The sequence below is a fragment of the Trachinotus anak genome, unplaced genomic scaffold (genome assembly GCF_046630095.1).
Source record: "Trachinotus anak isolate AG129_WGS33_773 ecotype Australia unplaced genomic scaffold, CSIRO_AGI_Tana_v1 ptg000016l, whole genome shotgun sequence".
Lineage (NCBI taxonomy): Eukaryota > Metazoa > Chordata > Actinopteri > Carangiformes > Carangidae > Trachinotus > Trachinotus anak.
Genome location: NW_027273867.1, coordinates 4,215,432 through 4,238,921, shown reverse-complemented (window position 1 = coordinate 4,238,921; position 23,490 = coordinate 4,215,432). Strand labels below are relative to the sequence as shown.

Here is a 23,490-nt window from a genome sequence, read left to right as displayed (position 1 = left end):
ATGGAGCCAAGGTATTTGCAGTCTCAAATGTATTCCAACTGACTGAGATGTTGATTCTTTGAATTAGTAAAGCTGCCTCTTATTCTTTTTGCAGGAGAGATTGGTCTTGACTGAAACACGTGTTTAGAATAAAGACATGGACTCAAGAGGAAAACAACACAAATGTCAAATGAGTGGGAATGCAAACTGCATGGCAGTTACCTTTGAGTTGAGTCTTTCCTAAGGGGGCATGCAATTATTTTTGTTGCCTGTGGGGAAATTTATGCCAGCTTACTAATGTTTACTTACATATTTGAGTGAGTGTGTGTGTTTTTAAGGGTTGGAAAAGGTGACTGCTCTTGCGGCTACACCGGCTGATACAAAATAAGATGTGGTTGTGTATGTAAGTGTTTGTCTGTACTTGACATTTGTTTGTTTATGAGTAGAGGAGTGTGTGGTTTAGTATATATCGCTTCTGCGTTATGATTCATATGTTTATGGTCTTCATAGTGGCTTCAGAAAGTATTTAGTCTCCTTCACGTTTTGCACATTTTATTGTGTTGTAGGTTTAATCTTAAATATATAAAATTCCCAATTCCCATACACTCATTAAGCCACGATGACAAAGTCAAAAACATGTTACTAGAATGTGTTTTGTTTTTGTTCTTTTGTTTTAATAAAAAGTCTAAAACTGAAATCTCTTGAAAAGTATTGAGACCCTTCGCTGTGGCACTCCGAACTGTGGTCAGGTGCATCCTGTTAGGTTCAATTTTCCTTGAAATGTGATTAGAATTTGATTTGAGTCCACTTGTGGCAAACTTTATTATTTGGACACAGTTAAGAAAGGCACACAACTGTGTTTATAAGGTCTCACAATTCACACTGCATGTCAGGACAAAGGCGAAGTCATGAAGTTCAAGGAACTCTGTGCACACCTCTGTGATATAATTCTGACGCAGCACAGATCAGAGCCAGGGTATGAAACCTGCTGCACAGTGGCATCAAAGATTGTAAAATGCAAGAAGTTTGGCACTTCCTAGACATGGCTGTTTAACTGACTGAGTAACCAGGAAAGAAGGACCTTGGTCAGGGTGGTGACCAAGAACCCAACAGTCACTCTAACACAGTGATTCTAACAGAGATTGGAGAACCTGCTGAAAGAACATCAATCAGGCCTTTATGGTAGAGTGAGTGGATGAAAGTCATGAGGCATATGAGGTGTGCAAAGCTTGTAGAGACTTGGCCAAGAAGACTTCAAGCTGTGATTGCTGCTCAAGATACTTTTGCAACGTACTGAAATAATGCTCTGAATACTAAATGAGAGATTTCCGTTTTTAATTTTTCATGTGCAAAAATGTTTCTACTTTGTGATTGTTAATGAAATTGAGTAGAGGTTGATGTACAAAAATGGCAGTTTTATCCATTTAGAATTGAATTTACAACACATGAAAGTGTGCAAGAAGTATATGTAGCAGCGCCTGGCAGGGCCACTGTCCCCCAATGCGAACTAATAGGCATGGTGAGGTCCAAGCACCACCATCTGTACAAAGGCTAAAGGAGGCCTGAGTCACATACTGAGGGGCCCTGGCAACACTTCCTACCCAAAAACCCCATCCAAAATCACCATGGAAACACATCCTGCTCCACTGGGGATAGTGTGACAGAGGGCAAGTGGTAAATTTGAGCTGAGCTTGGGTTAAAGCAAAAAAAAAGAATCAAAGCTGTTTCGATGAGAGGTTATTTCAGCCCTGCTGTCTGTTTCCTAGTGAGGATTCGATAATTGATATCATGTGATCTGCCTCATAGTTTTCAGTAGAGCCAGAAAACGGTGCCTGAATTTCACAAGCCCATACATGCTCTGTGTTATCAGTCATTTAATTTTCCCACTTTTATGCAACCAAAAAACTATATCACCTTTCTCACAGAGGGTCAGTATGGATCTAAACAGTGATACTTGACAGAAATATTTGGTTTCTGAGCAACAATATCAATGTCAGTATTGCTGGACTGAAGCTGACATAGCCCACAGTTGTTATGGACTAATTTGTTAGCATTACCAATTTCCTGTTTAATAATCTCACAGACACAGAACAAGGCTAGCATTCATTTGGAATGTGATGAATTTACGTCCTCTGATTATCCTCCTTTTAGCTCTGTTTTTGTCTCTACCAAACATCTGGCTCTTTTAGTTCTATCCCTACTCCTTCTTAATGTCAAAAATGTTCATTATTGCAGTTTTAACATACACACTGAAGCAACTGCATACCAAGAAAAATCCTTCAAGAAAAACCATAAGAATTCAGCTTTGTTATTCTCGTAGAGGTGGCAAAGCCTCTGAAACTGAAATTAAACCACCATGATGCAATCAACCGCTCGCTAAAAACACAAACTCAGCAACACATATATGACAGCTAGTAGTACAGGCAGCAAAAACAAAACCATCCACACATGTTCTGAATCTAATTAAAACCTTGCTTTACACTTGATTCAGGTTAATGGCTTTCCATCAACAACTCACGTAGAACTGACTAATTATAGAGCAATCTAACTCTCTGCATCACATCACTGCTAAATGGATAAACCTATTATTTGATAAAATGCCAATGATGGTGCCATTTTCAGGTGAATTGTATTATTTCTTTTCTGGCTCCACGTGATCTTGATTAGGAAGTAAGCGTGGGTCAGGGGAGACTTTAAATGACCTCTACTTCCAGGTGGACTTAGGCTCTGTCAGTGCGGCCAAACGGAGCTAATCATCTTGGAAGCAGCACAGCAGTTAAAGAAAAGTGCCTGTTACGATAGATACAACATCTGCAGACTCTTTGCAGGGGGTATAATTGTAAATGTGACAGAACATCATGTAACATTACCGGCAAACATAAAGCCCAGTGATAACAAAGAGAAAAAAAAAAAACAACTACCAGAAAGGATCAAAGTACAACAACTAACTAGCTATCCTTCTCCTGTCTGCAACATCACGTTATCTTTAAAAGGACTCGGCTGGGAGCACAGCGATCAGAAGAAAAGGTCAGCCATTCTGCCAGCACAAAAGAGAAAGCCTCCTGCTGTGTTATTGTGGCTCTGACACTCGGACAGGTACCAGCTATATGCACCTTCGGTTGCCCCCCCCCCCCCCCCCCCCCCCCCCCCCATCAGCAGGACAAACTCATAGTCTTCAATCACCTTGAGGAAACTGTTTGAGCGTTCTGGCCCGGGCTTCCGTTGTTCAGCCGGACACTTTCCCAGAAAAGGTCAGCAGGTAGGCTATGAGCATTGCAGAACGGGTTACTTACAACAGGGGTAATTGAGCAGCACGATGTCGTCCAAGGCAATGTAGCCCTGTCGCTCTTCGGAAACAGTCGCTTCGAAGATGACCTGTGGAGACAATGGATAATTTAAATGACTACAGACCATTACATCTTGAGTGGCAAGAAAATTGGCAGTGTAGGAAATTAAGGGGATGGGGTCCAAAGGCCTGTCGAGAGCAGAAATGCACTGATCTTTCATTAAATCCATTGTACATTTAATTTTGGGGGGTAAAACTTGATATTGCCATTAAAACAGTAAGCAGGAAAGCATCTTGTATTTTTCCATCAATTCTGTTTTGTGGTATGTTTCCAACTCTTTTCAGCTCTCTACAGCAGCAATGAAGAAAACTCAAAATCTGGTATAAACCCCTCAGAAGAAACAAGCCCTCTGTGGAGCCACTATTCTATACAAAAAAGGTCAGATGGATCATACAGGGAGAACGTTTCACAGATGAGGCAAAGATATCAATTTCTGCACCAACACTGGCCTGAACAGCTCTGACTGCAAAGCAACCACAGGACAGTGGTCTCAGCTGTGTGTCTCAATGTTCACACACACAGGCTGAACTGCTAGATTTACTGTTTCACACATACTCCCAGTGTAGATCGTGGACATGGAAATACACATTCAATTTAGTTTTCTTGCAATTAAACAGGTCGCTGTCTACAAGCAAATCTTACTTGTTCTGAGCCCTGTCCTGATCTTTAACGAGGCCCGAATTAAATCATAAACTCATCCTCATGCTTCTTCAATATCTACCTCCACAAGGGCATTTTCTTTCTACCTTTCTACCTGGGGCCAAGCATACAGGGTGTTAAATGCTGCAGAGATTTTAAGGCACCTTCAGGCAAATTTGTGATTCATGATATTGCACTTCATACATAAATTGACTTAACATAGCCGTCTCTTACCTAATGGGTAAACACGAACCTTTTCTGACCTCCTCTCCATCATAAAAAACTCTTTAATAACAAGGATGAGACAACAAACGGAGTCTTATAACGCGTTATAACTTTCATGCGACGTGATGTTAGTTAGGTGTCACTTAGTGCTGCTTGTTATGATGCATTGTGAGATGATTTAAGTGCAGCACAGGGTGCAATAACTCTTACTAGAATTATGGATAACAACACAAACTGGCACTCGATGTGCATCGGAAAATAGACACAACCACTGCATTCTTAGTGGTAGGCTCATAACTTATATTACTATCAAAAAGGGCTGGACAATTAATCAAAATATTATTGCAACATGGCCATTTGCAATATCTAAATCGTAGGAGCTGCAATTTTTTGATAAAGGTGAAATGTGTCTCAGCATATTATAAATAAAGCACTGTGGTGCTCGAGGGAAAAATATAGCAAAAAAATCTCATCATCATCATTTTTATATTTTTTTTCTTTTTTATCATATATTTTATTTTCAGTGAAAATGAAAAGCAAAAATTACCTTGCCACTAAAATTGTACCAAACTATTTATTATTAGCTATTTATTATTTTTCTTTTCTTTTTTTTTCACCCCTATAATCAGTTTGCTTCTTTCTCTGCATATAATGTGGGGAATGTTTTGACTTGAGCTCTGATCCATGCAGGTGCAAACCAGTAAATGTCAACATAAATCACTGAATTATACAGTTTCAACAACAACATATTGCAACAAAAATGTACTGCAAAGCTAACACAAGCTAAAACCCAGCAGGTAGGTGAGCTACATGTGCACCAGTACAGTGGCAACATCATGACTGTTGAGATAATGGCTTAAAAACCCAACACATATAGACAAGTTTGTCTACGAGTATTAATGTAAATTCTAGCAAATTCAAAGAAACATCAAATACCAACACTTCCAAGGGTTTGGGGGTGTTTGATTAGACTTACTGTAAATGTACCTTATCAAGCCTTACAGTCCACAATGCATGAATAAATCCTTCTCTCCCACTCTTCTGTCCCTTTTATCAATCCATATGGCAGCTGCAGGAGTCCTTAAACTCAGCTTAAGCATTCACTCACTCATCTAAATGAGCCGGGCGCATGCAGAGCCTCAAAGTGAATCAGGAGGCCTCCCAGAGTGCAACAAAGTCATTCTGGGTTTCCAAGTAGTAATTACAGTCAGCGGAGCAACTCCTTACTTTATACTGCAGCGCAACAAACTCTGAACTTGAGGGTTGAGTGCATTAACAGCCGGTAAGATGAAAGCTGTAACTGTATACTATATCAGAAGTGTGTGTGTGTGTGTGGCAGTCAGAGTGTTTCACCCACTCATACTACTTCTCTAGTTATCTATGCCAAAGCCAAGTGGAAGTCAGACTGTGACCGTGCACTCAGACGGGCAATAGATTGCAATGTTGACAATACATCAGGCTTTAAGTGCCTTGGGCCAATCAATACCACAAAAGGCCTTGGCAGATGGATACAGACTAAGGCTTTCTTTCCACTAATTTATTTTTATTTTTCATTCCTATGTCGGGCCATTAGAGACGTCTGACCGATTAACTCTTCAATTCATCACGCGTCAACACACACACCACCATCGATTCACTCAGCTCCGCACTTTGAGCCATCATTAAGCTCCTCTGCATTGCCCTCTCTTATAGAAAAGTGTGTTTGACTATGACCGCGCCAGACGCTGAGGAATAACCTTGGCATCCAATAGCTGTGCGCATGAAAACACAAGCTATTATACAAATGGCTACAGTGGGATCCCCGTGCAGTTTGAACATCCAAACCGGGGCACTGCAAATGAAACAATTAGCTCATTGTATGAAAAGTGCAGAGTAGTTTCAGGAGGAGAAGCTGCAGTAGCCCTGAGAGCTCAGCGCACACAAAAACACCAACATGTTCCCCAGTTGAACAACATGTCGGTCGTGCCAATACAGGCAACACAACCAAACGCATGCAGCAAAAAAAAACACACGACAAAGACTGAAACACTGCAAGTTGAAAAAAAAAAACAAAAGGAGCTAAGTTACAAAAGAAAGTTTCCAGAGAACGTGATGGAGGCTGTTAGCATAAACACTATATACATTATGTACAGCACACTGCTATGATCTTCATCATCCAATCATCAGCTTATATTCCAAACCCAAATTCCGAAACCAAATGCTGTTACCATGGTAACCTACCCAGCACAGCCAACCTACTGACCAATCAGCTCACTGGTTCCGAGAGAATCCTGATAGAGACTGAAGTACAATACATTGTTTTTAATCTAGTAATTGGTAAGTAAAAGCTATTTTAATATAACTTCTCCAGGATAATTATGTCAAACACAGTAGAAAGTGGGTCACTGTGGGTTTAAAGCATGACTTCTATCAGACAGAGAGATAGTTTCCCACACTGACAGAACAGTGAGAGGAGGTTATAGCTGTACTTTATTTTTACCAGCAGGATTTGTGACAGTGCAAATGCTTAAAATAACATGAAGTGACTTGAATGTTCCATTTTTTAGACTCGAAAAGCTAAAAAGCAAAAAAAAAACTAAAAGTATACCTGCTGTTTTAGTCTCGTCTCTGCTTAGGCAGCAGAAGTGGCCTTATGTTGCTTTTGACTGTTTTTATTCATAGTAGTTTCACAATTTTTTTATTTTTTTATTTTTTTGCCACTTCTTCATGACAAAAAAAGCACCAATATGTAGGGGAGACTGGAGGCGGTTGCAACACTAGCATTTCTCTCAGTTACTCAGAGACCATTTGGACTAGACCAGAAAACCTTTGTATACTAAACTTACAAAATAAGATATCTGGCACAACTTCACCTACTTCCAAAGTGCACGGAGAAATGAACGGGTCCAAACAGTCAGAACTCCAGCGACACTTGTGGTCAACAGAAGAATTTTATTTGTCCAACGTGTTTTGGCGTGGAAGGCCACAAGCCGAAACGCGTTGGTCGAATAAAATTCCTCCTGGAGTTTGACCTGTTTATACTAAAGTTACATCTGTCTGCTAATTACCCATACCACTGAAATATGATTACATATGACATATAATTCACTATATTTATTTGAATGGAACAATTCAGATGTTGCAACTGACCCCAGCCAATATTTTATTACACAATAATATTATAGTATTATTTATTATGTATTTAATAATATTTAACTTATCAAAGAACAGTTATTGAGCTTTGCTTATAGGCTACCTTGAGTTAAAATGGGCACAATTTATCTGTTTCATTTGTTAACAGAACAATAAAAAATATGATAAGAGAGGCTAACAAAGTCATTGCCAAAATAACTTGTTTGTATTCTCTTATGTGATAAAAAGAGAATTTATTGTTGTGCTAAATATTAGTTGCATAGATTGTCTATTTTTGAACTAAAAATGTTGAAAAATACTGTTGCATGATCTGTTTTGCTCAAGGACAGTGACAATAACTTGTTGCAAGTGTCCCCACCCTGTCAGCCATGACAGAACGCCATGTGCTAGCTAGACACACTGACGTTGACACACGCTAACCACGTCACTTAGAAGTCAACGAAACAATGATTCAAACTGAGTTTTGATCGATTCATACAAAGGTTCAGGACAGTTTGACAAAAAATACAGCTTATATAAAAGACTTCCTTGGGGGGGGGGGTCTAACTGAGCATGTGCAGTGTGAGTGTCATCGCTCTAATCTCTTGGGTGTCAAATGGATGAGTGTGTTTCTATTCATATTTCTTTGGAGCTTTTTTTCTTTTTCAATGTGCATGAGTTACTGATTGGGTGAAGATGTTTTCTTCAGTGTCATGTTTTGCCTGTTCGCATGTGTTTCCTTATGCCACAGTGTGTGAAGTCGGCAGGGCCATAATAGTAAGAAGATTTGTAGAGGGAAAAATAGAGTCGGAAGCGATAGAGGAGGAACACCTTGCACAGGTGAAGGAGATAGAAAGTGGAGTGTGGCAGCTTAAGCCACACTGATACTGTTTGTCATGATGAGGCCTGATAGCATCTTTAATATTTGATAGCAAAGTTTCCCCCTTTCCCAATACTTGCGCAAGTAGGCATGGAGGAAAATCTATTTCTGCAAACAATATAAGAGACGGATTGGTCCAAGTGACAATAACCCGTCCAAGGTGATGTCATTCTCCAGCTTTCTCTCATTCTCTCTCAGGCTTTTGTTGTGAGAAAGTGGGCAACAAAAAAGGAGGCTTGTAACACTGCAAAGAGACACAATCTGTGAAGTGTGAATAAAGGTCTGGTTTAGTTCAAGCAGCAGGGTGCCATCTCCCAGGCTGGAGCGACTGCTGGTGGAACTGACACGACAAAGAAATCCAAATCAGGAAGTCCTGGCACAAGAAAAAGCAGCTTAAGGAGACGGAAGCAGCTGGACAGTGCCATTTGATGCGAAAAGGTATGCAAGCATTTTAATACGCACCTCCCGCAGCATCGTGTTTGGCTCATAAAATTCAGCGTAGGAGAATTGATGGTGTGGAGTAACAGAATCCATACTGCATCTCAGGAGGCCTCGCAGTGAATACATAAAATGAAGAGTGTCTGCAGTGAAAGGGATCGCATTAAAAACAGGACTCCACAGTAATTAATATTTTTTTGTTTTTAGTTTTCATTACAGCCTTGCAGAAATTATTTATGCGCGCACTAATGATAAAGTTCTGAGCTGATGCACGGACGCCATCAATCTTCGTGAGGACTTTAATTAATTTAACGACTTACATGCAATCGTTTGAGTTGAACAAAAATTGCTACAATGTTCTGTTAATTGATTTCTTCAGCTAGAGCGAGGCCGGTACTATTGATCCATATTGGCATTGTGGCAGTAAAACACTGAAATATATGACACACAAATTAAGCCGTCCGTCTTCTCTCTGCAGGCTGAAGAGACACAGCGAGGTGTGCACACTGCAGTGAGGCTGCAGCTGCATGCTTTCTTTGTGTGACTTGTGTGTGTGTTTGTGTGTGTGTGATGGGCACAGCCACACATGGTGATATTCCAATCCACCCTCTTCACTTCATTAGTTTGTTACTGACACAGGTTCTTTTCATTTGCAGTCAAGATAAACCCAAACAATTTATATCGCACAGTTTAACTGATTTAGAATCTGTTTGTTTTTAACCGTACATTGTTATATATGGGGTGAACACATTTTAACACTGTGGTATTACATAAGCATTTTTTTCTGTTTATGATAATCATTAGTTTTATTTGTCTCTGAGGTCGGTTTGCTCAGTGTGTCAGACCATGTGCTGACGTGTCATGGTGGGATTTTGGGTTTAGTTAGTTTTGCTTTGTGTTGAATTATAGTTGTTGTCCAGCTTTTTGTGTTATTTGCTTTGGCTAAGTCACTATTTTGTTCCCTCATCTGTCGTTGGGTCAAATTGTTCAGTTAATGCCTTGTTTAGTTGTTTTCTTGAGCACAGTTGTGTTTTGTCGACCTCTTTTATAGACCTATTATACATGTGCTATTGTATCTTTTAGGTAAATTAAAAAAACACTTTTATCCGTGTTCTCATTGCCTCACTGCTTGGTCCCTAACAGTGTGTTTGTGGGTGGTTTTAATACTTGACTGTAAGGATGTGATACACCCACCAATTTGAAATTTATTCTGCAAAAATATTTTTTTTTTATCAAATGTATTATAGAAAGTTACATAAAAATGGAATATCAGAAAAAATAAATAAATAAAAAACCTCTTTTTATACTAGTAGCAGGAAACCAGGATTTTGAAATACAGAAGTGGGATGAGTCCCTCCTCAGCTCTGTCTGTCAGAGAAATACTGAATCTATTATTGTCAACTCTCAGGCTAACTCGTTTTTATTGGGCTTAAATATTGTCTAATTCAAGTATATTTAGTCCCAAAGCCTGTTGGCTGAAAAATTAACTTTTCATGTTGTAGAGGCAATTTTGACCAAAAAAAAGCTGCTGTCAGTGGTACCCACAGTAACAAAGCCATTGCATTTCCTGTTGGCGCTTCACAATAAAAGCCACCCTGTATTTTGCCAGTAAATAAATAGATAAATACTTTATTGTCATTGTACTTTAGGAGTGAAACTTAGTTTGGCATAAAAATTGATAGAATTAGAATAAATAGTCTTATAAGGACTTACACATCATCTGTTATTGCATCTAATTATTGCACTGCATTAATGTGAAGTAGGGGCATTAGGAAGTTTCATCTCCAACACACATGCATAGTTAAATGCATAATTCTCTGTGAACTGGGCTGACTCCCACTGCCAATAAAAAGTACTATATTAAAGAATACAAATACACTGAATGGCTATTTCAGGAAAAATGCCAAGCATAAGTTGTATTAAAAATGGCGTTCGATTGCATAAAAGTGTGAAGGATTCCAACTTTGAAGTCGGCAAATTCCCACCAAAACAAATAAATAAATAAAAATAATAATATGGGGGTTTGTAGAAGAAGCAATAAAAGAGGTGAGCAAAAGAGAAACTGATAAGAAAGATAAGGGAGAAGGGGACTCAACAGTGAGATGCACTGGGAATTAAGATGGTGAGATAAGGAGGACAAGGTGGCCAGGGAGAGAAAGAACAACCTGGAGCAGTAAAAAATAAACCTGAAGGAGAGAAGCCAGCTTTTTTAAAAAGAGGAGCATTTTAACGCCCACTGCTCTTCCAAAAAACAAGCTGATGGGAAAAAAGTAAACCAGTCTGATCAATTTCCTCCTCTGTCCTTCAAAGCCCTGCCAGTCTGAAGGAGGAAAGGTCTGTTCACCAAAGCGAAGCAGCGTCTTGGGGGGTGCGGGGTCATGAACTCAGGTCAGACGAGACACACTGATCCAATCAGATTGACAGACAAAGGTGTTAACTGTGCAGCAGGACAGGATGGCTTATCGGTGTTAACAGCTCTTTTCAATACAGATTTATAAGCCTCCATGCTGCTGAAAGTTGCTGGATAATTTTATCCTACTACTCAAACTGGAAAGCGATTTGTGTGTGTATGTTGGTGTAACTGCTCCGCAGAGAAAGCAGCTACGGGCATGAAATTTTGAGGGAACCTCTTTCTTAATGAGGCCTTTCAAACGATACGACATTTGTCTGGTTTGGTCGTTCCACTTTTTTCCCTCGTGCATGTACTGTGTGATATACAGGGATGCAGTGAAGAGGTTCCGGGTTCACTGCAGCTGCACTGGATCCACATTAGTGTAGGTGGATTTTGCTACTGTTTTTATTGGAATCAACAGTCTATATCGAGCCTGAGAAGAAGCGAATGGCGAGACGTGAAAACGCCAAACGCAAGAGATTTGCATGCTGTAGTTATCTTTTAAATACAAGAAAATCAGCGAGTTGGTATCTACCTCCAACAACTGCTGTTTGCTCTGCACAGCCTTCGCCAGCCACCAATGTCGAAGTGTTTATTGAAGGGAACGAGAAAGGAATGACAGACAACACTGTGGACAAGGAGCTGCAATCATTCAGAATAAACAGCTGTGCTTTGGCAACAGATTCATATCAACTGTCAACAAACCTTTGTGTTTCGATTTCCTTATTTTTCTTTTACCTTTTACCTTATGTGATGTCACATAATGCTTCTATGCTTCACTTCATCTGGTTACAAGAGTGAGTGAAAGAAGGCAAACAACATGTAATAATAACTATGACCTTCATATTCAACTATGGCATAATTCCTACACCGCACACAACAGTTGTGTGTGCACGTGTGTGCTTTCTTCAAATATGCGCCATGCTCATTTTGCCACATGCAAATTTATTAATACAGCTTCAAAGTTTGCCTTGGAGCAAAAATATTTTAATGTGTAGGAGAAGAGATTCAAGGGAAATCAGTGGTCAGAGCAATAAAAAGGTTAAGAAAGCTCACAACCCCCGTGAGGTGAAAGACACACATTGCAAGACCCAAGACTCTGCTTATCAGTGATTGGTAGCTTCACTGACTCATTCATGTTTCATGGTCGACTGAAGACGCCTGTTCTCGTCCTCTGAGTGAATGCAGCTGTCAATCCAGACACCAGGAGAGCAGGGAGGAATGCAGATTCCTGAAGCACTGGACACTCAATATGTTGCTGCATAGAGCGTGTTGCGTCACGGCCACACCATGACAGAGGTGGTGCTCTCAAACTGCATTCAAAATGCTCACATTTGTATGGGAAGGCTTCATCATTACATGAAGACTTCAAAGGTTTGTGAAGTCTTAGAAGCTAATTTGTCGCCCTGGCCCACATCATGACAGAAATACCAGCCAGCGACTGTAACGGCTGTTGGGAACGTGTGCAGTCACACCACAGCGTCCATGCTAATGCTTTAGGAGACATAACAGACCACTGGAATGTAAAATACAGATGCCTCATACAGAGTATGATCGATGGCTATGTCTTGCAGTTTTGAACATCAATTAAAACAAAAGCATGACAAAGTGCTTAGGTGTTAGCATGAAGCGCTAGAGCTAATGATCAGCTGGTGCTAAAGTGGATCTCTGCCCAATGTCTGCAGCGCTTAAAGGGGAATTCCACCAATGTTCAACCTAAAGATCAGTTCACTCATCACAGAGATGACCACTGTTATTTCCTCTGTGGCTCTGGAGGAGCTTTGACAGGTCCGAGAAATCTCATTTTGGTTAAAATAATACTTCCTCAACATTCAACAATCTTTTCTGTTGTGGTTTCCATAACGATAACAATGTGGTTAACTCTGTCAAATGGTCATGGATAATGGAAACAATATAAACTGCTACTTTGGGGGTTTGAGTCCAGATTTTGCAGCATTTTCTTTTTTACCTGCCTCAGTTGCCTGAACCTCAGTGCAGTATAAAATCTGCCAGCTTATTGGCAAAGTTGAATAGTTGGCCAAAAGTTTGTTATTTCTTCACACGCAGTTTCAAAACTTACAGTTTTTGGAAGTTTTACTCTTTCTAAACTGATCTACAATTTGTCTGAGAGACCCTTCCACCCTGCCATCACTAAAATGCTGCATGAACCAGAAAATGCTCTAATTTATAGCAGAAAATACGCTATCGACAATGGACATCTGGAATCCAGGAATATTGGCATTGAATTTTAAAATCTCATATCAGTGAAAGCCTAAAGGCAGAAGACCAGCGCACCTCTGATCACAGTCCAACACATCTCTGTAGCAGTCACTCTTTCCTGAGGGGGCGTTGATGCTCACTGATTACTAGATATATTTAAATTTTCCACCAAGCCCCCAGCTCTCTGAAGTGGTAGTGCTCTTCCTGTGTGGGTCTGCTCCTCAGCAGCCTGCAGGGGCCGATCTCTTGGCTGGCAGTGCTGGACAATGATCTTTATCGATGGGTCTGGATGGATGAGTGGGGCCCTGTGGGGCCTGCACTGAGCTTTGAGTCATAGTGGTGGGAGCTGCTGAGGAGAGGGAGAGCGGGGGGGGCACTCCTGTTCCTCTTCATACAGCAGATAGACACACTGTGTTCCTTCAGGCCTATGTTTAAGCCTCTTCATTCATCTGCACAGCTTCACCCGCTTCATTACCTGCTGCCGATCATCCAGGTTTATAGGACAAATAATGCAATCTGTCCTGTGTCTACTTGCCTGGCAGGAGGACTTTAGAGAACGGCACCTTCTCATCAGTCAGGCAGCTTGGACATACATCACATGAGTAGTAGATTACATTGCTTATGCACGCCTTTCCTAATGGTAAACACTGCAGCACTAAGCAAACTCTCTGCCTGGGCCGACTTGTCTGATTGTACACCTCAGCTCCCCCCGTCTGACAGCACCCTCCCCCTTCACCCCATCTCCTCCTCTGCCAGGGTGCGTGGCAGACAAACCTCTAATGTCCACACAGAGGGGAAGAAAATCATTACTTTAAATCAGTTTGGCTGTTTGTGAGAGTCGCTCAGGACAGGAGAGCTGAGGATGGTAAAGTGCAGGCTGTCCTCATTGATCTGAGCAGCCCTCTAATCTCATTAACTGGCTCTTGATTTATTGAGATGGGGCCCAGAGTGCGCCAAGGTTATGGAAGCAAACACCCCGCGCTGAGGGTCACATGGAATTGAGGTCAATTGACTGTTCGGAGGACCCACACTCCTACAGTCCCTCACACAAGCCACTGTCTTCTCATTAACGCCTGTTTTGGGGTGGGGGTGGTGGTGGGGGTGGTGGGAGGCGGCAGGCTTGGTGAAAAGAAAGGGAGCATTAGGGGATAAATTATCGGCCGTAATGAGGTGAGGCAGGGCTGCATCCAGTCATCAGAATCCTACAAGCTACACAACAGTGCTAATAACGCAGCCCCGGCAATACAGGCACAAACTGAGCTATTGATTACACTGCAGCAAGCAGGTAAATTGACTAATAAATAAAGATACAATGCAAACACATGCCCACTGTAATTATACCCCTATTGAGCCACCGTGATATATGACACAGTGGCAATTTCCTAATTCTGGCCTGTGGTTTGAATGATAGGGAGGATGATAATAATGCTGTTGAAGCTGACATCAGCCATGGTTCAGTATTTGGTGGCCACAGAGTAGCTCAGTGAAGCAACATGGCATCATCTCACTGGAGACCTGCCACGTGCCAGCCTGCTTCAAATCCTCCACCATCATCCCTGTCCCCAAAAAACCAAGGCCCACAGGTCTAAATGACTATAGACCCATTGCCCTGACCTCTGTGGTCATGAAATCATTTGAGCGCCTTGTCCTGTCCCATCTCAAATCCATCACTGACCCACTCCTGGACCCCCTGCAGTTCGCCTACAGAGCCAACAGGTCTGTAGATGACGCCGTCAACATGGCTCTCCACTTCATCCTCCAGCACCTGGACTCCTCAGGGACCTATGCCAGGATCCTGTTTGTGGACTTCAGCTCTGCCTTCAACACCATCATCCCGGCTCTGCTGCAGGACAAGCTCTCCCAGCTGAGCGTGCCTGACTCCACCTGCAGGTGGATCACCGACTTCCTGTCTGACAGGAGGCAGCACGTGAAGCTAGGAAAGCACGTGTCTGACTCCCAGACCATCAGCACTGGATCCCCACAAGGCTGCGTTCTTTCTCCTCTGCTCTTCTCCCTGTACACCAACACCTGCACCTCCAGCCATCAGTCTGTCAAGCTCCTGAAGTTTGCAGACGACACCACTCTCATTGGACTCATCTCTGATGGCGATGAGTCTGCCTACAGGTGGGAGACTGACCGTCTGGTGACCTGGTGCAGGCAGAGCAACCTAGAGCTAAACGCTCTGAAGACAGTGGAAATGATAGTGGACTTCAGGAAGAGCCCAGCCCCACCCACCCCCATCTCCCTGTGCGACTCCCCCGTGGCCACCGTGGAGCATTTCCGCTTCTTGGGAACCACCATCACACAGGATCTCAAATGGGAGCTAAACATCAGCTCCCTCATCAAAAAAGCTCAGCAGAGGATGTATTTCCTGAGGCAATTGAAGAAGTTCAACCTGCCAAGGACTATGATGGTGAACTTCTACACCTCCATCATTGAGTCCATCCTCACCTCCTCTATCACCATCTGGTACGCTGCTGCCACGGAGAGGGACAATAACAGACTGCAGCGTATCATCCACTCTGCTGAGAAGGTGATTGGCTGCAATCTTCCATCCCTCCAGGACCTGTACACCTCAAGGACTCTGAGGCGTGCAGGGAAGATTGTAGCTGACTCCTCCCACCCTGGACACAAACTCTTTGTGACACTCCCCTCTGGCAGGAGGCTGCGGTCCTTCAGGACCAAAACCTCTCGCCACAAAAATAGCTTCTTCCCATCTGCTATTAGCCTCATCAACAAGGCTAGAGAGCCCCACTGTTGCTGATCAATTGCACCAATCACCAGAAAAAATTCCTTGTATGTGAAAACATACTTGGCAATAAAACTGATTCTGATTCTGATTCTGATTCTGAAGTCTTTAGTGAATGGACGAATGCTTTTCATTGGGGCTGGCCACTATGGATGAAAATTACATGATAATATAGCAAAAATATTTTCCCATTTTTGAGGCATATCACAATATATGTAGAAATTCCAAGACTAAAGCTTGGGACAAGGCTTAAGACCAATCTTACAAAGGTCCCACCCACTTGCACAGATTTTTTAGTCTTTGAGAAGAGAATAAACCTTACACCTGAATGATTATATGAGACCAGTGGTTCCCAACCTATGGGCCCATTGATGGGCTGCGAAGTGGGCGAAAAGATGGTGAAAATATATATATATATAAAGAAACTATAATGTTTTTTAAAATTAAATGATCTGAAATGCTTAAAATCTCTGTTCAGTATTTTTTTTTCCTGATATTAAGGCCTATCACCGTGATAAGCCAATGATAGGAACTTTGTCACCAGCCGAACCACTTTGTTGCCACATAGCAGCAACAGGAAGAATTAAAAGGAAAGAGAATCAAGAGACACATGATGAACTGACAAGTGATCCCTTCCCTGTCAAACAACAAAAAGATTGAGCTTGAGTCTGAGTGTTCCATCGTCATGCTTAGCATGAAAAGTGCCCTGAGAATGCATTATTTAGCCTCCGTATTGTTATGGGGTCGGATGTGGACTGCCAACATCTTTGAGATTTTCAAGTCGGCCATGAGTTGGAAAAGGTTGGTAACTACTGCATTAGACAACACATTGAACAACTGCTCAGTAACAACTGCCGTTTTAGTGGTAGACAACCCCGCAAATCCTGAGAGTACACCGACTGTCACCTGTGTTCTTGTATCAAAACATGGACGCCAACCAGCTCTGTTTATATGCAGTGACATTTGCATTGAAAAGGCCAAAACAGGGGGGAAAAAAAGCTTTGAGTCTGGGTGAGATCCTGGATGGAAGGACACGGGCAGCATAACGGGCTGTAATGTCCTAGCCTACACAGGAAATAACAGGGGAACTTTGTAAAACAAAGCTTTCTTCAAGTATAGCTGTACATTTTCCAGTTTCCATGTCTACCACTGGCGACAGGAGGTGATGTCATCGGTGGCCACTGTCAGTCACAAATATGTTTAAAAACATCTTCATGAGAAGGACTGGCACACACTGTAACACCCAAATCATATTCACAATCAGCTCCATCCGAATGTGTGTTGAAACCTTAAGAGTCTACAGCCACGCTAGCAGCTCTGCGAGGCTGTACTTGTGCACACTTGTGCTTTAAGCTAAATGCTAACGTTTGGATGCTAACATGCTCACAGTGACTATGCTAACATGCTGATGCTAAGGAGGTGTAAGTTTCCCCATGTTTAGAACCTTAGTTCAGCATAGTTAGTTTAGCTATGTTATACATTAGGATGCTAAAAGCCATGCTGCTAGCATGGCAAAAATATCATCAAAACTATTTGGTGCAATGCCGTGGATCACTGTCATGCATCTGACATCAAACTCTTCATACATGTAAAGCAAAAACCTTAATATACCCAGACAAGTATTTGTGTTGTGGCTTTTGCATTTGTGTTGTTGCTTTTGCATTCTCTTTGCCACTTCTGTAGGGTATTTGGGCTGTGGCTTTTGCATTTGTGTTGTTGCTTTTACATTTGTATTGTGGCTTTTGTGTTTGTGTTGTGGCTTATACATTTGTGTGGTGGCTTTTGCATTGCATTGACCTGTCTCAATCAATAACTAATTTGGGTAGTTTTTAATTACAGTTTGATGAGAACCATTATTGGTAATTTTACAAAGCACTCTGTTCAGAACACAGTTTACTCATAGAGTCAATATATGGCATTATTGAATAGTGACTCTGTCCTGTGACTTTCACCATCTTCACTGGAGCTGGATATCAACAATCATCTACTGATTAGACCTGATTTTGATTGGATTCAACTGATTTGATTCAGTTACAACAGATAAATACCGATGTTGCATAAAGCTTTTCTCAGAATTTATCCAGGGAACTTGCATTTCTTACATTCAACAAATGAGCAACACTGTTCTTTGACTATAAAACTGTGTAAAGTGCACATTATAGGCTACATTTCACACAACACATTTTCCAGTCATAAAACTGTTGACCAGAGATTGATTTTTCTTGGTAAATGCAAAACAACTAAAACACTAGACATCAATATTCTTATAGCCTACATATGCAAAACAGTATAGCAAGAAAAAAAAAAAAAAGAAACCTGCACCACTTACAAGAGCGTCATCATTATGCAGATTTGAAAAAAATAAATGCTGTCCCACACAGCTATGCATTGACTGCCTGTAGCAGATGCTTCAGACATGCACTTTAATTATCACCTTGAGTACCGACAGGACAGAAACTGAAAGTCTGCTCACTAATTCATCTGCAACACATCAGCCTGATATCTGCAGACAACTGGCTAGCTAGTGTAAAATCCACACACTGCTCAGTTGACTTCTATGGCCTCACATCTCATAGATAATATCTCCTCAGCAAACCTTTCTATCTATCCCTCGAGATGTGAGATTGATAGACTAGAGTCACTAAGAGACATCCAGAGTCAGTAACCATCCTGAGTCACGACAGCCCTGCAAACTGCAGAGGATCCACACAGACTGTAATTAATTCACGTCACAGTTTAGAAGACTGTCGTAACTCATGGCGGCTAGTACAGCCAGCTACCTTCTATGCGTTTCAGCCTAAAGTAACCTTTTTGTGTTTGCTGAGAAAAGGCATAAATGCAAAGATGGATCTTTGGGTTTTTAAGAGTCAATATTAGATCATTTACATAAAAGCCACAATTAATCGTAAAATCCTCATCAAACTCATCAACTCCAGCATGCACTGTTGGCTGTATGCAATCAATCAATCATCATGATCATATCATAGGTAGCCACCAGCTGATAGAGTTGCAACTAACATGAGTACATTCATTAATCATTTATTCTATAAAATATCCCATATACTGAAGAATATCCATCTCAATTCCCCCAACCCACAGTGATTCCTATTCAATCTGACTGGAATATCAATTATTTATTTTATATTGATAAAAGTGAAACTGAGACGGGAAAGAGAAGAAAGAAAATTCATGTTTGTATCCATTTGTGAAGCTGTGACTAGCATGTGTGATTTATTTACTTGACAATGACAAAACAATTGTCAAAATTATTATCAATTTTACACCAGTCAACTTATTAGGTACATATCAGTTAACTGATGATGTGAGAACTCCTGTCTGAAGGGGAACTCCAGCAGGTTGGTATCAGTATTAAATCAAATCCTGGACTAATAAAACACAGATTAAAACAGTGAATGGTTAAAATTAAAGCAGCACAGGCCAAGATCAATCCTGATGGGTGGAGCTCTAAACACACTGGAAACTACATTTACCATAATGCATCTCCCTCCTCTGTAAATGTGTCTGTCCTTCAGACAAGATGCCCCGAGTTTCTAATGTAATCTTTCTGTTAAAACCTTTAATCTCAACAGCCCTCATGACTTCCCCTTAGAAAGCTCTCTGCAACGCTGCAGATGGCAGTTATGTGCAGGCTGAGCAGCCCCTGTCAATAAGTAACTGGTTAACATCTGTGGTGTTTAACTACAAGTGACTCACTTGTCAGATGGTTTATGTGTTTACGTCAAATTTATATTTAATACGTAGTATTTTCACATCAAACTAGGCTCAAGCCACAAATCTTCTTCCATATAATAAAAATGAACTGCAGTGCTCTGGTAGCGCAACTGGTTGAGCACATAATATTAAAAGGGACTTATTATGCTTTTCTTTATTTTCAGCCTTACATATAACATCACCATGTTGGATGTCCACATTAAACGTGGCCATATTTTCAAATAATGAGGTAAATGTATGTAAAAGTTCCAGTAAGACAAAAGCTCAGGCGTCAGACTGCTCTGAACGCTGGGTTCTCAGCATTGTTATCTACTTCTGCCACGAGCTGAGGTCAGCTTCTTTATACCCTCATCGGCTCCAAGCAAAATAGTCTACTTGAATAATATTGTAGGCATTCAGTGTCCTCCAGCATACAAATGACAGATGGTGCAGGTTTTCTATACAGCACAGTCATTTGGTGACAGCAGAATAACATTTTACTACCAATGTTAGCTTTTGTATTTCCTGACAGCAGATGTTTTCCTCTTCAGGCACCATTTTAGCTCATTTCCCACATACACACCTATTAACTTGGGCATATATACAAAACATTTTATGTATGGATTGTCATTGAAAGACTAAATCCACCGATGTGTCACAGTAAGCAGGTAATAGGTGTAATATTTACTCAACAGAGACATCCTGCTGTAATCTGTGTTGCTGTAGATGTTTGTGTCGTCCACTCTCATATTCAAGTTCAGATTCAGGCTTTAAAGGAGGCCTGAGCTAATATTACCTGTTTCCATCAGAGGCTCAACTGAGGGACTGCATAACAAGCAGTTTGAGATAAATAAGGTCTTTTTTTGAACTGTGAATCATACAAAGCTGCTCTAGGGACGTTCCAGAATAAAAATATAGAGCTGGAAATGAGCATATGGGTCCCAGCAGCATCTGGGTTTGAATCCGGCCCCTTTGCTGCATGTCATCCCCTCGAAATCAGCTGACCTTTAATATTTAACAATAGTTACAATGTGATTAATGCGATGCAAAGACTACCTGGTATTCACTGGGCCAGAAAGTGCTGACGGCGAGCTCCACCTGGTACCACTGGCGTCCCTGGGAGCCCGAGATATTCCAAACAGCGCTGCCCTTGGGGCCCCCATTGACCCGAATGTAGACCTGCAGGTCCCCAGGGCTGTGGCCGTCGCGGCTGTACAGGAAGTAGCTGAACTGGATGCAGTGGGTGTCGTTCTCGCTGAGTGGGAGCAGGAGTAGCTGAGCCCGCTGGCCCCCGAAATGCTGCGAGGAATTGACCATCATGAAGGACCCTGGAGGAGAAGGGACAGGTATTAAGCACTGATTCAGATACTGCTCATTTTAACTTGAAAAGATGAAGAACTGTTTGACCTTGTCTGGAAAGCAACACTTCTTCTAAACAGCAGCTGCTATACCTACATACGGTACCCTTCACAATAGCAGCAGAACTGAGTGAAATCTAAAAAAAAATAACAAGCACCAACTCTTTGGGATTCACCTGTTACGCCTCACCTCGGGATAGATATGTCATGTTAGTTTTCAACCGCTGAAGAACGACTGCTTTCTTTTTATTTTTAAATCCTCCGAAAAAGAGCCTGAGAGCCAAAGTTGACAGGCTCAAGGTTGTTACCCAGAATATCTGTGCAATCCTCTCTGGCTATTTGTCTGTATATGTCTCTGCTTCTCCCTGCTTCCTGCTTCCGTCAGTTTTGCAGCGCTGCCTCAGATCTGGCGTGTTCAAAGCTGTGGCGCCGGGTGTCAGATTGGGCTTTCATTTTGGACTTAAGTTCACAGTCACTGCCGGCTCTCTCATCCTGGCAGCACGGCAGAGATCTCCTGGCCACAGCAGAGAGTGGGGGAAAATGAACGGGGAGGTTTGCCACCACCGGATGCTTATTTAAAAATAACCACCTACGCAAAAAATTACAAACTGACTCTTAATATTTGAATTTACAAAGTGATTCGTGTCTTTGACATCAAAACCTAAATTAGCATTTGGTTTATCCTGCATGTGCACACAAAGGCGCACATGCAGGCACATGTGAGTGACACAACAGACACTGCTGCCAACGGTTTCACGCCATTCCACTGACCTACAGGTGGTGGTAACGTGCCAAGATATGCAGCAATGTTCCAGCAGAGACTGCATGGATATAAACAAAGCTTGATCTTAAAATATTGGCTTTGCGAGTGTTTTATGTGGACGGAAATGCACTCAACATATTTGTTAGACCTCAATGATACACACAGTGTGTTTTGGTGAGAAACAGTGAATGTGCTGAATGTGAAAATACTTTTTTTTTTTTTTTTTTTTAATGTTTGCAAGAAAATTCCACAGGGCACCTTTAAGTTGTTTTTCACGGAAGACAACATAAAGCAAGATGAAGAAAGATTTGGCAATCTGTTTCCTTTCAATACCACATATCCCGCAAAGCCATCTCCACGGCAAACCTTCCCCTCGCCATAATCTCCGCTCTGAATTGCAGCAAATGGAAGAAAATAAACACAACAACTGCACAGCAGCAGTCATTTATTCAGAAATGAGACAGGGGGAAAGAAAGGTTGCCTGGATGTAACTCCAGCTCTACGAGTATGGACGCAGCCCACTGTCGGCCTGTGTCACACACTGAATGTAAAATGGAAACACAGGTCATTAAACCCACAAAACGGCTGGATCCAAAACGACATGCCCATGTAGTGTTGTGGTGGTGCTGTCACAACCAACACTCAACTATAAAACAATGTGAACCCCAACCACAGGTGGAAAAAGGCCTTTTTAAGACTTTAATGTAGGAGCACTCAGAAATTTAATTGGAAAGTTCAACATCTGCACTTCCAAATGAAAGTACTTACATATGACACTCAAATAAATAAATAGCAGCACTGTCCAACTGAATACCCTGCATCAACGAAGCAAACAGAGGAAGAGTAGTGAGCAGACAAACATCCAACTTCTGGCCAGGAGTAAAATCAGAGCGGAAACAGGATGCAGAGGTTTGTCAGTTGGGCCTTTTGAGTTGGAGGAGACAAGCTTTGTGTCCAGGCAACCATATACACAACTGTTCATGTGCTCACGAGTTCAACCAAGCCTGTGGGGAGGCTCGTGATTCACATGGTGGATCGTGATTCCACCTAAAAAGACTGTGATATGATCTTTGGGCCAGATCGCCCACCATCACTTCAACGCAGGATCAGAAGTGTCAGAAGCTATGTTTGAAAAACACACTAAAGCTGAAACGTTTTTAAACTCGGCTGATGTGGGAAAATCTAAAAAGAGGGGAGGAGATGCAAGAAAGTCTAATGGAGAGAGATTTTTCAGTGACATCCCGTCCATGTTGCACGTTACCTATGATCTCTGTCACCATCACTGACATAAACACATTCAAGGGTACATATGGATTTCAGTAACGTTTTAATGAGTAATCACAAATCAGATCATCAAAGGATAGAATTACTTGTGTTACCTCTTTAAATTTAGGCTACCAAAAAGCTGCCCTAGCTGGTTTTGACTTTCAAATGAACCTTCATCCATGTAGAAGATCCAAAATGCAATATCTCACCACAGTCCAGCCCAAATATCCTGATATATGATATATATTTGTACTATAATTATATAACTCTATTTTATATTTGTCAAATGCCAAGATGTAATGTACAGTCAGCAAAGCAGTGAAATGAGGGTGGGACTCGGCAGCAGGGCAGACTGTGCAAAACTGCAAAAAAATAAAATAAAATAAACCTTTTTTTTGATATTATATAAAAT

The 23,490-nt window shown here is 41.5% G+C and overlaps 1 protein-coding gene across 4 annotated transcripts in view; it reads right to left on the bottom strand.

Annotated features, from left to right (window-relative positions):
* ptprua (protein tyrosine phosphatase receptor type Ua) overlaps nt 1-23,490 on the bottom strand; it is a 207,542-nt gene that overhangs the window by 90,065 nt on the left and 93,987 nt on the right. For all 4 annotated transcript variants that reach the window (XM_071499977.1, XM_071499979.1, XM_071499981.1 and 1 more), the window contains exons 3-4: nt 20,748-21,019; nt 3,273-3,354 (exon numbers count right to left, since the gene is read on the bottom strand). In XM_071499977.1, the coding sequence (XP_071356078.1) occupies nt 3,273-3,354; nt 20,748-21,019 (354 nt within the window). The remainder of the gene's footprint in view (nt 1-3,272; nt 3,355-20,747; nt 21,020-23,490) is intronic.